An 11972-nucleotide genomic window follows, 5' to 3' on the forward strand; every position below is an offset into this window, starting at 1 on the left:
CGATGGACTAACGAGAGTATAGAAATCATTTTGGGATAGCTGATTGGAACGTCAATCTCATCAAAGTCTATCGACTAAAAAAGTCACTCTTTAACAAAATACCTCTGGCTTATCTGATGATGGCTACCACGTTCCTTACTACAATGTACCTATGAATTTTGGCATGATTTGTCTGCGAGGTCTAGTATTTCTCCTACGCGAGAAAGACCGGCAGTGTATGTTTGAACACTAATATCTATGAGTTTGAAGCTCATTGCTTTTTTGCGCGGACCGTTTTGTTTGATTTACCGTTTGTTTCCGCTGTATTTCCGACTCATAATGTTCTATTAAAATCTCATGCATCTACTTTATATCATAGGATCTATTCTGAATGATAGTTTGTATTATTATTATATCAATATGTTTTTTGTTCTTGTCTTGTTGCTTGTATTGTTGTTATAGATGCTCAAATACCATTTGGCTGTTCTGCTTATTGCCGTCGCTATGATTTGCCAGGGCCCTGGTCACACGTAATCAGTTACATAAGCACAAAGAAAGTTATTTTATTAGCTCAGGAATATCAACAACCGCCCCTCAAACCACAGTCGACCAGGATTGAAGATATCGCGGGCCGAAGACGAAGATCCAGAGCTGTGCAGATGGACAGGAGTTAATTGAGAGACTGCACGTATACAATAGGAAGATCTATTTGTGTGTGAAATATCTCGGGTGTGCAGCGAAAGAAGAGAAAGTGAAGCGCGTTCTCGACTGAGAAGAGAAGAAGGAAACGAATACAGACAAGACAGAGGAAATCTGGCTGGAGATAGAGCTCTTGGGATATAAAACTACAGAAGACAATTACAGACTGAATATGGCATCGCTAATTACCGGCCACGCCGATCTAATCCACGACATTGCATACGGTAAGCTCTGAGATTTGATTTGAGATCAATGATCTATCTGCGTCGTGGTTCGAGAGAGAGTATGCTAACCTGTGCTGTTATCACAGATCACTACGGCAGACTACTGGCAACATGCTCGTCCGACCAGCACATTCGCGTGTTTTCGCGCAAGTCGTCAGCAGATCCATGGACGTTCCTCTCCGCAACGCACGCGCACGAACGCAACATTCTCTCGCTGACCTTTGCGCCCCCCCAGTTCGGCACGCTGCTCGCGTCCTGCTCCGAAGACCAATCCGTGCGAATCTTTTTCTCGTCCGACAACGGCCGCGCGTTTGACCGCGTCGCGACGTTGTCGGATTCGCCGGGGGCGGTGCACAAGATTGCGTTTGCAAAGTTTGGCGGACACGGGCTCAAGCTGGCTACGATCGGCACGGACTCGGTCGTCAGGCTGTATCATGCCGCCGACCCGTCTGATCTGCGCCAGTGGCATCTCGCGGTCGAGAGCGAGGTCGAGAGCGGGTCGAAGCGGAAGGCGCAGGATATGCAGGCGAGTTTCTCGGTCGCGTGGTGTCCGGCGGGTGTTGTTACCTTGCCTCCCTCGAGTGCGTATAACAAGCCCAGCAGCAGCAGTAGCAGCAATAATACCTTCGCCAACAGCGGCGTGGGCGACCTACCTTCCCGGATCAGCGCGCTCGAGATCTCAGAGCGGTCGGTCGAGCAATTCGTCGTGTCGGCCATGACCAGGGTCGTCGTCTTCCGGAAACGGTACTACAACAGCCAAACCGGCAGCGCGGGCCCGTACGATTTCGAAGAGTGCGAGGAGTTGCCGGGACATGAGGACCTCGTGCGCGACGTGGCGTGGGCGAGTAACGCGGCCGCGGGGGGCAGGTACGAGTTGATTGCGACGGCGTGCAAGGACGGGTACGTGCGGATTTTCAAGTTGACGCCGCGGTTAAGTTACGCTGCGGGCGACACCGGCGAGATGTTCCCGACGGGCGAGATCGAGTACGACGTCGTGCTCGCGGCGAGCTTTGACGATCACCATGGCGAGGTGTGGAAGGTTTCGTGGAATGTGTCGGGGACCGTGCTTAGCTCGTCGGGGGATGATGGACAGGCGAGGTTCTGGAGAGCGAATTATAGGGGCGAGTGGATTGGGATTGGGTCGTTGTCTGCTGAGCAGGGGCATGTGGCTGATAATGCTGGTGATGAGGGGGACGAGGAGAGATGATGTTGCTGTGTGCTTTTAGTTTTGTTTAACCTGATATGTACTATTAATTAAAATCTATGATATAGCGATACAACATTAAGAAATTGCAAACTCCAGAACAGAATCTAAATGCGTCGTCCATAAATGCAAGTATTAAATATAAATAAGAGCAATAAAACTTATTATATCAACGGGACCCCGACAAAACCCGCAGGATCGCGACCGCAGGATAACAAATCACCGCGACGACAGCACACACTCTCTCCACCAACTTCAAGAACGCGTACATCAGCCCGACACACACCATCAGCTCCGCGCAAACAACCAGGTCCATCGCCGTCGCGCGCAGGTTCTGCCGCCGCTCGAGGCTCTCGCTGCTGATGCTGCTGTTGTTGTTGCTGTCGCTGCTGCCGGGAGGGAGAAGGATGAGGGTGCAGAGGAAGTGCGTGAATGTGACGGGGATCGCGAGGAGTTGGAAGGGAGCAGGGAGGATTTGGGTCGTCAGGTCGAGAAAGGCTTCGGCGAGACGTCGTGGGGGCGGGGTGGGGTGGGTTGGGGAGGAGGGAAGTGTCGTGGGGTGATCGTCGGTGCTGGAGTCGGGGAGTGGTTGCGATTTCGGTTTTTTGTTCTGTATTGTGTTGCTGTTAGTATTTTATCTTTTTAAAGAAAGGAGGAGGAGACAAATACATACCCCTCGGATCTCCGAGATGGACTTTGTCATCACCGACATCCAACGTCCTGAACTTTTGCGTCTCTCATCCTTTTTAAACTCATTCTGATCCACCAAATCGTCGTTTAACGGGTGCTGTTTACTTAAAACACTGCGATCAGGCACATTCGCAGCATTTACTCCCGCTTGCCGATCGCGAGCAGCGCTCTTTGACAGCCGCGACAAGACCATCGACTCCAGATCGATCTTGAGACGACCGGATGCGGTGACAGGCACAGGTTCGTCTTCCTGCACGGGGGTATTTGGTCTGATTGAACTCTCGGACGAGGAGCATGAGGACATCGAAGATCTTCGAGGAGATCGCTGCAGAGCCGGCCATGCGCCTGCGACTGCCGGCTTTGACTTTGAAGCGGAAGCCAGACGACGGCTGACCACGTAATCCTTATTTTCCTTTGCGGGGTTCTGACGGATCTGGACAACGAGCTCGTCGTATTCCGAATCGCTAAAGTCGTCGGCCTTGCTGTTGCAGTTACTGTCGCTGCAGCTGCACACGCTCGAGGCGTCATCTTCTATCTTCTCAAGCCAGATCGGGGTCTTGAACAGCGGATCCGACTGGTCAGCCAAGACCGGGACTCTATGGAGCGGCCGCTTGGTGGCCGGCGTGCGGATGACATGATCGGGTTTCTTCATCGTCTGCACGCGTTTCTCCTGCTCGGTCTGCACGAGACCAGGGTCCTTACCGATGCTGGCGTAGATCGCGTCGTTCAGATTGAACCGCTCTTTCCGCTGGAATATGCCTAGTTTGGCGGCGCGGTCGGCGATGTTGGAGGAGACGCGCGTGGTGCGGGTACTCAGCGAGGCAGCGTCGGCAGATACTGGACGGCTGGTGGTGGTGTTGGGAGGCTCAGTATCAGAGGCGGTTTGAGAGGCCGAGTCATCAAGGGCGTCGTCTACGCCGTCGACGCCTGCGATCTTCTTCACTGTGCGTTTCCATTTCGCGGGTCTCGATTTCTCAGGGACGGAAGCAAACACCGTCTTCCACTCAGACGAAGCAGCCCGCAAAGCTTCCTGAGGCTGCTGCCGCACCGTCTCGGTCGCGAGTTGTCGTGGTCGCTGAGTAGTTGCTGACGACGAAGTTTGCTGTCGCTGAGTTGCTGACGACGAAGTTTGCTGCTCGACTTTTTCGCGCTGGAGAACCTGGCGAAGATGGTCCTCGTACTCTTGCTGCTTGAGCAGGGTTTCCTGCCTTTTCCGCTCGAGCTCCTGTCTGCGCAGATCGTCCTGGCGCTGGCGTTCAAGTTCTTGGAGACGGAGGTCGTCCTGGCGCTGGCGTTCGAGTTCTTGGAGACGGATACGTTCTTGGCGGAGGTGTTCCTGGCGAAGTTGTTCTTGACGAAGTTGTTCCTGACGGACTTGTTCCTGACGAAGATGTTCCCCGCGCTGCCGCTCAACTTCCTGTTGTCGACGAATTTGTTCTTGACGAAGTTGTTCTTCGCGTTGGCGCTCGAGTTCTTGTCTGTGGATGGCAGCTAGTCGGAGTTGTTCTTGCCGTAACTGTTCTTGACGAAGTTGATCTTGTCGACGTTGTTCCTGTCGTAACTGTTCTTGACGGAGTTGTTCTTGGCGGAGTTGCTGTTCTTGCCGCAACTGCTCCTGCCGTAGTTGTTCTTGCCGCAACTGTTCTTGCCGCAGTTGCTCTTGCCGTAGTTGCTCCTGCCGTAGTTGCTCCTGCCGTAGTTGTTCTTGCCGCGACTGCTCTTGCCGCAACTGGAGCTGCCGCTGCTCTTTCCTCGCAATATCACGCTGATACTGCTGATCCAACCTCTCCTTAATCATAGCGTTCTGGCGATTCACCACTCTAGCTGTTGGTATCTGCTGCTTGCGCCACTGCTGATCGGCAGCGACTCTATCAGGCGGCACGGCAAACGGACGAGCGGCGGTGTAGTTGATGTCGTCAGTGGCTGCCGATCGGTGTGATGGAGGAATCGAGGGCAGTTCTTTGAGCGGCGGCACGTCTGAGATCGGGGCGTCGATGGTTGGCTGCGGAGGCATCGCAGGGAGCGAGGACACCCTCGCTTTCTTCTTTTTGAGCATGAAGTTCGGGATCGCGCTGTCGTCTTTGGTTGTCTTTCTGGATTGCTGGTGGCCGGGGACGGGAGGAACGGCGGGGACGTCGTCGAAGAGATGGCGGTGGTGCTGGTTTCCTCTGTGCAGACTCTGCTTGGGCGCGAGGGCGGGTTGAGAGTGGTTGGTCTGGACGAGGACGGCGGGGATGCGGGGCGGTGAGAGTTGGGGTGGGAGGAAGAGTTGTCGGTGGGGTCGGGGAGGTGTCTGATGTTGATATTGGTTGATCGACGGGGTCTGATATTGGAGGTAAGCACTCATGGCGAAGAAGACAGAAGTGACTGAGACGAGAAGAAGAACAACAACAACAATAAGAACAGACAGAAGAAGAAGATGAAGAAGAAGAAGAACAGAACAGAAGACAGAATATTTACTTGCGACAGAACAGGCGGGTGGCTGGCTGCTGCTGCTCGCGATGGCCGACGCGTTGTTGGTAGACGAGCAGCGGTGGCTGGTACGCGTGGCTGGATAAATAATAGATTGGTTGCTGTGGCAACAGGAGGCTGTGCAGTTGTGGCGTAAGTGTGGAGATGTGGTGCAGTTATACAGTTGAGTATTGTGCGGGTTTGCTTGTTGTTGAGGATGTGTGAAATGTAAGAATGAATCAGTAAAGAGAAAGTAAATAAAATATTGTTTAATAACTTCATTATTTGCATTTGTAGCAGAAGAAAAAGAGACACACAACAATTACCGGATTCGGCTAATTATCACCTCGAAGCTCATCGCGGCTCATCCCTTTCTTCGCCTCGCCCCGGAAGCCGCACTCCAGAACCTCCGCTTTCTTCCTCTGAATTGCTCCTGTTTCTGCTCAGTTTCTGTATAATCAGAGATATCAATTGTTTTTGCTTGAAGGAGTACTATTCAGTAATATTATAAAGACACAATGACTACCCGTCGCCAGCGCGCTGATCCTGATGAGGAGCTTGAGGTATGTGCTGTGCATTATCATCGATCGACTATGGATGATGATCCCTTGCTGCCAGGACTCTTAATTAGTTTGATTGGAACTACTGACTAACCGTGTTTTGATTGCGTGTATAGGCTCTTCCCTCTGACGAAGAGGAAGAGGAGGAGGAGGAGTACGAAGACACCGACGGCGGTGCGTCGTCTTCAGGCGAAGAAGACGATGAGGACGATGAGGCTGCTGATGATGACGAGGACGACGAGGAGGATGAAGAGGAAGAGGAAGAAGAAGAAGCTGCTGCTGAAGAGAAAGAAGAAGGTGCGTTGCTATATTCACTCCATCAATTGTCACTAATCTGATCTAACCTCTCTCACAGAACCCACCGACAAAACCGAGAACGGCAAGAAATCGACCGACGAGACCCCTGCGTCTGAGAAGAAAGAGCCCGAAGAGACAAAGGAAGAGGAGGAAGGGCCTCCTTCCAAGAAGCAAAAGATCGAGACTGAGGAGGAGACAAAGGCCGCTGAGGCTTAGGTTCTTGTTGCTTTTGTTGCGGAGAGTGAAAATGTATAGTACTTCTCTTTGTCTTCTTTTTAAAAGCCTTTCTATCTGCAGTTGGAAATATACTGTACTTTTCAAAACAGCCGTTGCTTCAATGAATCACAATTATACAAACAAAATGCCGTGCTAGAAACAAACAATTACAATCACAATGATCTCATAGATCTAATTCGTATCTACCGAGTAGATCTATCGTACCTACTCATACTACTCATACTCAGGATACCGCTATCTACCAACCCCAGCAACCTTCCTCGGCGTCCGCGTCTCCACTCGCCTCGGCATGCGCTCACTACCCCCATCCTCCCCCGCTCCCGCCGCAATCAGCGACAGCTTATTCGCGCTCACGCTCGTCACTATCGACCGCGGAATCCCGCTCGCACCGTGACTCCCGTTCACGTTCAGGTTATTCGCGCTCACGCTCGACGTCATCTGTGGATTACTCGACGACGGCGCGCCCATCCTTTTGATTGCCGACCGCAGCTCGCTGATGTCGTCTGCTGGCGATTCCACGGCCGTCGACCGCTGCCATCGTTGCTGTAACGCCGACGACGGCGGCTGCTGTCTAGGCCTGCCACCGTCCTGACTCGATCGCCCGACTGAAACACCGCTGTTGTAAGACTGCGTCCTCGGCACCTCTGGCAGAGGTCTTCCGCCAACCACCCGCGATGACTGCTGCCCGGACTGATTATCGCCGCTAGACGCCGTATTCCGTCCACTATCTGCCGTGCCGTAGATATTGCTCACATGCGTTATTCCCCCCGCCTCTGCCGACGCAGACCTAGACTCCGCCATCGACGGCCGCTCCATCTTCGCTCCCGTGATGAACGGATGCAACACCGCGTCGTTCGCCTTCAACCGCTCTTCCGGATCCCACCGCATGCATCTCCCAATAAAATCAATAAACGCTGCATCATTCGTCTTCAACACCCCCGACAGACTCTTCGTCAACGGTATCCTCCTCCGGTTCTTGGACGACACAACCGGTCGCGGCCGCCCTGACGCATCGAAAAACAACTTCTTCCGCGTAGCCTGCTCAATCACCTGCGGCTCGGGGGGTCCAAAGATCTCCATTATGCATGCTAACTGCTCTTTCTCGTCCTCGCCCGGAAAAATTGGGTACCCCGTACGCATCTCGGCTAGAATACAGCCAAAACTCCACATGTCAATCGGTAGTCCGTACTTCATACCCAAAATCACCTCTGGCGATCGATAAAATCGCGACTGAATATATGTATACACTAAATCCTCGTCAGCACCTACTCTTAATAAACATATACTACTTCACTCACCTCTCTCCTTCTCAAAACACGATGACCCAAAATCAATAACCTTAATCTCTCCCGTATCAGGCGACGTCAGCAAGATATTCTCCGGCTTGAGGTCGCAGTGAATCACGTTCTTGCGCTCGAGCAAAATAAGCGACAACAGCATCTGCTTCGCAATCCGCCGCACAATCGCAAGCGACAGGCCCTTGAACTCGTTCTCTTTCACGAATTCGTACAGGTTCAGACTTAGCAGCTCCGTCGCGATGCAGAGATGGCTTCGGAAATAAAAGTTGTGCGTCACCCGCACTAGATGGTGGGAATTATCAGGGTCCTAGAGGTACACCATTAGTTATAATTCACAACGAACCAACTCAACTCTTCTCTCACCCATTTCTTGAGATCGTTCAAAATCCGCGTCTCTACCAACGCTTGCGAATGAAACCGTCTCTTGTTGCGAATAATCTTCACCGCCACCAACCCGCCCGTCTTGTGATCAACGCACTTAACCACCTGTCCGAAGCTGCCCTTCCCAAGAACACCTAATATCTCGTACCGATACGCAAGGTGATCGCCTGCCACAAGCTTATAATCCCCTTTCTCGTCGTCGAATCCGAAATTCGTCGTCGACGCAGTCAAATCTCCAATCATCTTATGACAACCTTTCTTGCCGCAAAAGTAAATCTCATGGAAATCAAGAATCTCTCCTTTTTCATAAATATTCAACAGCTGCGTCCTTGCCGCCTGCGAGATCGTCATCGCCGTACTCGGAACCCCCAGCTCGCGTCTGCAATCCGCAAGCTCCCGCGCCATCCCGCGCAGCTTGCGACTCCGCCCGCAGATCTGTCGCATCTCCTCATCTGCCGCACGGTCGGTCTCGTCCTCCACCAGGTAGTTCTCTGGAACCCACTCCGTCTTTGACTGGAACTGCAGCAGGTCTGTCGTGCTCGAGTTCGCTGAGCTCGCAATCGACGTCCGCGCGAAATCTTTCAACACCGCAAGCTTCGGTTTGGCAAACTGGAGAATACTCAGCGCTGGACTGCCTCTAGGAGTCCCCCTTGGTGTCTCCCGAGAGGAGGTCGAGCTCGAAGTTCCATTTCTAGAGCCCATTTTCAAGTGAGGCGGCGGGAGAGGCGCGCTCTCTGTCGACATTGTAGAGTCCATCGAGTCCATGTGCTGAAGACCTTTCGGCCGACGAGCGATAAACCTATCAATCGATTGCACCGACTCCGGTACTGACCGGCCAGAGTGGTCTGTATCCACATCTGCTTCGTTACCAGCAATCTCCTCCTGTTTCGCCAACAAATCACTCGGCAAGGGAGGAGGAGCCAGGATCGGAGGAAGGCCGGCTGTTTTTAGCAAGTCGCCTTCCGGAGTAGCTCTATGCTCCGAAGCCTTTGCTGCCGGTTTCTTGAACGGTCTATGAAGACGCATGCGAATCGGGGTGCGAGAAGTGGTATGTTTCTTTGGAGAATTAGTAGCAGGCAGCGAAGGCGACGCCACCGCAGTTCCTTCCCGCGAAGTGTAGGCCGGCAGCGGCGTGCTTTGCAGGCTCAGGTCTTTGTTATACGACTTTGACGACGGAAGTGATGTCAATACTGGGATAGAAGAAGACGAGCCGCGAAGAGAACTTAGACTAGGCGTGTTTCGTAAATAAGGCCGGCTTGGAATCCGTAGAGCGCTATCCGGCGCATTATCAGCATTTGCAGTCTGGTTCTTGCTTGCGGGTGTGCTGGTGATAGATGATGATACGCCCACGCCTGAGGTGTCAGAACCCTGTCTCCCCTTTTGAGGAAGCCATTCTCGAGTTTTCGAGGGGGTCTCTTGAGCATCAATTGCTCGCTCAGCCTGTTCCGGCTTGGTATCCATAATACTACCCAGCTCATTACTTTTGCTCTTCTTGTGCAGAAAAGGGAAAGCAGATCCGGATCCATGCTTTACATGATGAGCTATCAACGGACTCTTCTTTTCAGCCACCCGGTTCCCGTCCGACGAGGCCTTTCTGAAATGCGACATCAAGGAAACATGAAGTTTGTTTGATGACTCTGTCTTGGGAGAGCTGTTGTCAGGCTCTGCGGATCTCATGCTGTTTGTCTGCAGAGCATTGACTTTTGAGACAGTCTGTGATGGCAGAGCGCCTATTGTCAAAGGGGGCATGGCAGCCGGACCGGTTTCATGCACGCCGTTCGAGACGGTGAACACCCGTGATTGACGGCGGGGTTCCGTAGAGGGACCGTTTGATTGCAGATATGTGGACTGTCGACGGCCACCGTCATTCTGGGGAGTACGTGAGCGAGCGGGTTGGTTAGAGCTGGGAGAGGAGAGGGGGATGTTGGATATGCTGCTCGGAAGCGGCGGTACGGGAGGAACGTCGTCGATTGGCGCAGCAGCGGGGCGACGATAGGCAGCCGCGGCTTCAACGCGCGGTGTCGTCAGAGTATGCTGGCTTCGTGCAAGTTTTTTAGATGGACTCGGTATCGGGAGGCCGCCCATTGATGTAGATTTCGGCATTCTAGTACCCGCAGTTGATTTGCGGAGACTAGGAGACGTATCGGCGAGTTCTTCTTTCGAGGCATCTCGTTTGATCGCAGGACTACCTGGAGAAAGCCTTCGACGGTCTGAGGGACTGAGCGTTCGCGCACCGAGGCCCCGTATTGTAGATGGCGAGCCGTTTGCGTTACATGTTGGAGAATTGATCGGCGAGTGTTTGGCGGATCTGTAGGGTTGTTAGTTGGGCAGATCTCGAACGAGCAAGGAGGATGATCATACCTAGGAGACGCTTGCGTGTGACTGTGCGTCTGCGACATGGAATTCGAGGTTCCGGGACTACTTGGAGATAGAGGTGTCGCGGTCGCGCTTCCACTCGATGTAGGCTTCTCTAGTGCTGCACGCGCACGCCCAGCAGTAGGTCTAGGCCGACTGACTTGCCGTTGCTTTACCGCAGAGGATGTCGACGCCTGATCAGTCGCCAGCCTTACCGAGGAAGTTGAGGCAGGTGATTTCTCGGTAGTCCGTAGCTGACTCAATCTTGCACGTCTATGATCGGGAGTCGCTACCGATGTTTCGACTGACGAAGCTGCTAGAGATTCTCGAGCTTTCCTCACACGAGCATTAGATTGAGCTAATATCTGCTTTGACCGTTCGTGTTCTGCTCCATAGTCTATCGAGCGCGCCGGAGTGGTATAGGAGAGGTCTGACGATCGATCGGAGGCTACCGAAGGCGTTGACGGCGCAGACGACAGGGCGGAGCGTTTTGATGCGGACACGGAGGATGTCGGAATCCGAGTGACTGATGATGGAAATGGGTCGCGACGAGGTTGAGTCCGGGGGGTTGAACTGGGCTGATGGCTGAGAGACCGGCTTTGGAGAGAGTACCTAGAGCAGTCCGGGTTAGGCAGCTATAAGAGGCAATGGCACCCGAGAAGACAGAAAACACGAACCTGGCTCGAGTGGATGGAGTAACGGGAGTTTGCTCTGCTCGAGAGGTCTTCACAGCAGAGGCGGTGTTGCGGGGACGAGAGGAGAGCAGTGACTCTTTGTTTGTTCTTGCCGGTGTGCCGCGCAAAGCGGCTCTTGGCTGGCTTGATTCAGCGCCTGCATCTGTACGCGTATTAAGAGTTAGACGACAAGCACGCGATTGAGTATTGTCACAACAAAGCAGAATACACACCTTGTTTACTCAGAGAAGCTGAGCCAACGCCGTTAGACCGCGAGAGTGAGTCGTGGCCAGGCCGGGGCGGACGCGAGCGTGCATACGGAGAGTCCTCCGTTTGCATGATTGCAGGGCCAGCAAGACTACTGCACCGAACGCGCGAGGATCAGAGTCAGAGAAGAGTAGAGCACGCTGACTGACGAGGAAGAGGAGAAAGAAAGCGGAAGGCGGAGTGGTTGAGTCGAATGGTGGATTTGGTGCTGCTGGCGGGAGTTCCTTGTTGAATCCTAAGCTGCTGGTTGACCCTAATTAAACTCGCCGGCCGCTGATCTGGCGATACTGTGATTTCTGAACAGTTCTGTTAGATAAGAATAAATCCACTGACTAGAATACAAGCAGAACACTCACTTCTTCTCAATATCCTCAGCGCAACCCTTCAAAACGCGCAAACAACGGCTGCGGAGGCTCAAACTGAGTGAAACTGTTTGTTTACTTTCTCGCCCAGGCCGCCGTTTAAGGTTTAAACGTTGTTCGCATTTCTGAGGGTTTCGTGGTTTACGCGTTCGCGTCTCAAATACCGGTCAATGACTCCACATCGCTGCTGCTCCTGCTGCTTCTGCTGCTGATCCGCCAGGTTTCTCGCGAGGAGGCCGATTGCAGAGTCTGCCCGACATGCCGCACGATCAGAACTCGGCTGTACGTTTGTTT

General features: G+C 53.1%; 3 protein-coding genes across 3 annotated transcripts; 1 reads left to right on the forward strand and 2 right to left on the reverse strand.

Moving 5' to 3' along the window:
• The first annotated feature begins 405 nt into the window (after positions 1 to 405).
• Positions 406 to 2289, forward strand: BZA70DRAFT_107502 (WD40-repeat-containing domain protein). The gene is made up of 2 exons (XM_064909380.1): positions 406 to 902; positions 989 to 2289. The coding sequence occupies exons 1-2, from the start codon at positions 851 to 853 to the stop codon at positions 2107 to 2109; spliced, it is 1173 nt and encodes a 390-aa protein (XP_064769605.1). The 5' UTR covers positions 406 to 850; the 3' UTR covers positions 2110 to 2289.
• BZA70DRAFT_274572 (uncharacterized protein) lies at positions 2146 to 5495 on the reverse strand. The gene is made up of 2 exons (XM_064912000.1): positions 2780 to 5495; positions 2146 to 2716 (listed from the first exon to the last, which is right to left on the reverse strand). Exons 1-2 carry the CDS (start codon positions 5141 to 5143, stop codon positions 2276 to 2278), a joined length of 2805 nt encoding a protein of 934 aa, XP_064769606.1. The 5' UTR covers positions 5144 to 5495; the 3' UTR covers positions 2146 to 2275.
• Positions 5496 to 6526: 1031 nt separating this feature from the next.
• BZA70DRAFT_107721 (uncharacterized protein) lies at positions 6527 to 10621 on the reverse strand. Its single transcript, XM_064909383.1, has 4 exons — positions 10382 to 10621; positions 8003 to 10328; positions 7640 to 7946; positions 6527 to 7588 (listed from the first exon to the last, which is right to left on the reverse strand). Exons 1-4 carry the CDS (start codon positions 10417 to 10419, stop codon positions 6576 to 6578), a joined length of 3684 nt encoding a protein of 1227 aa, XP_064769607.1. The 5' UTR covers positions 10420 to 10621; the 3' UTR covers positions 6527 to 6575.
• Between the last annotated feature and the right edge of the window lie 1351 nt (positions 10622 to 11972).

The sequence above is a fragment of the Myxozyma melibiosi genome (assembly GCF_037950935.1).
Source record: "Myxozyma melibiosi strain Phaff 52-87 chromosome Unknown BZA70scaffold_2, whole genome shotgun sequence".
NCBI lineage: Eukaryota > Fungi > Ascomycota > Lipomycetes > Lipomycetales > Lipomycetaceae > Myxozyma > Myxozyma melibiosi.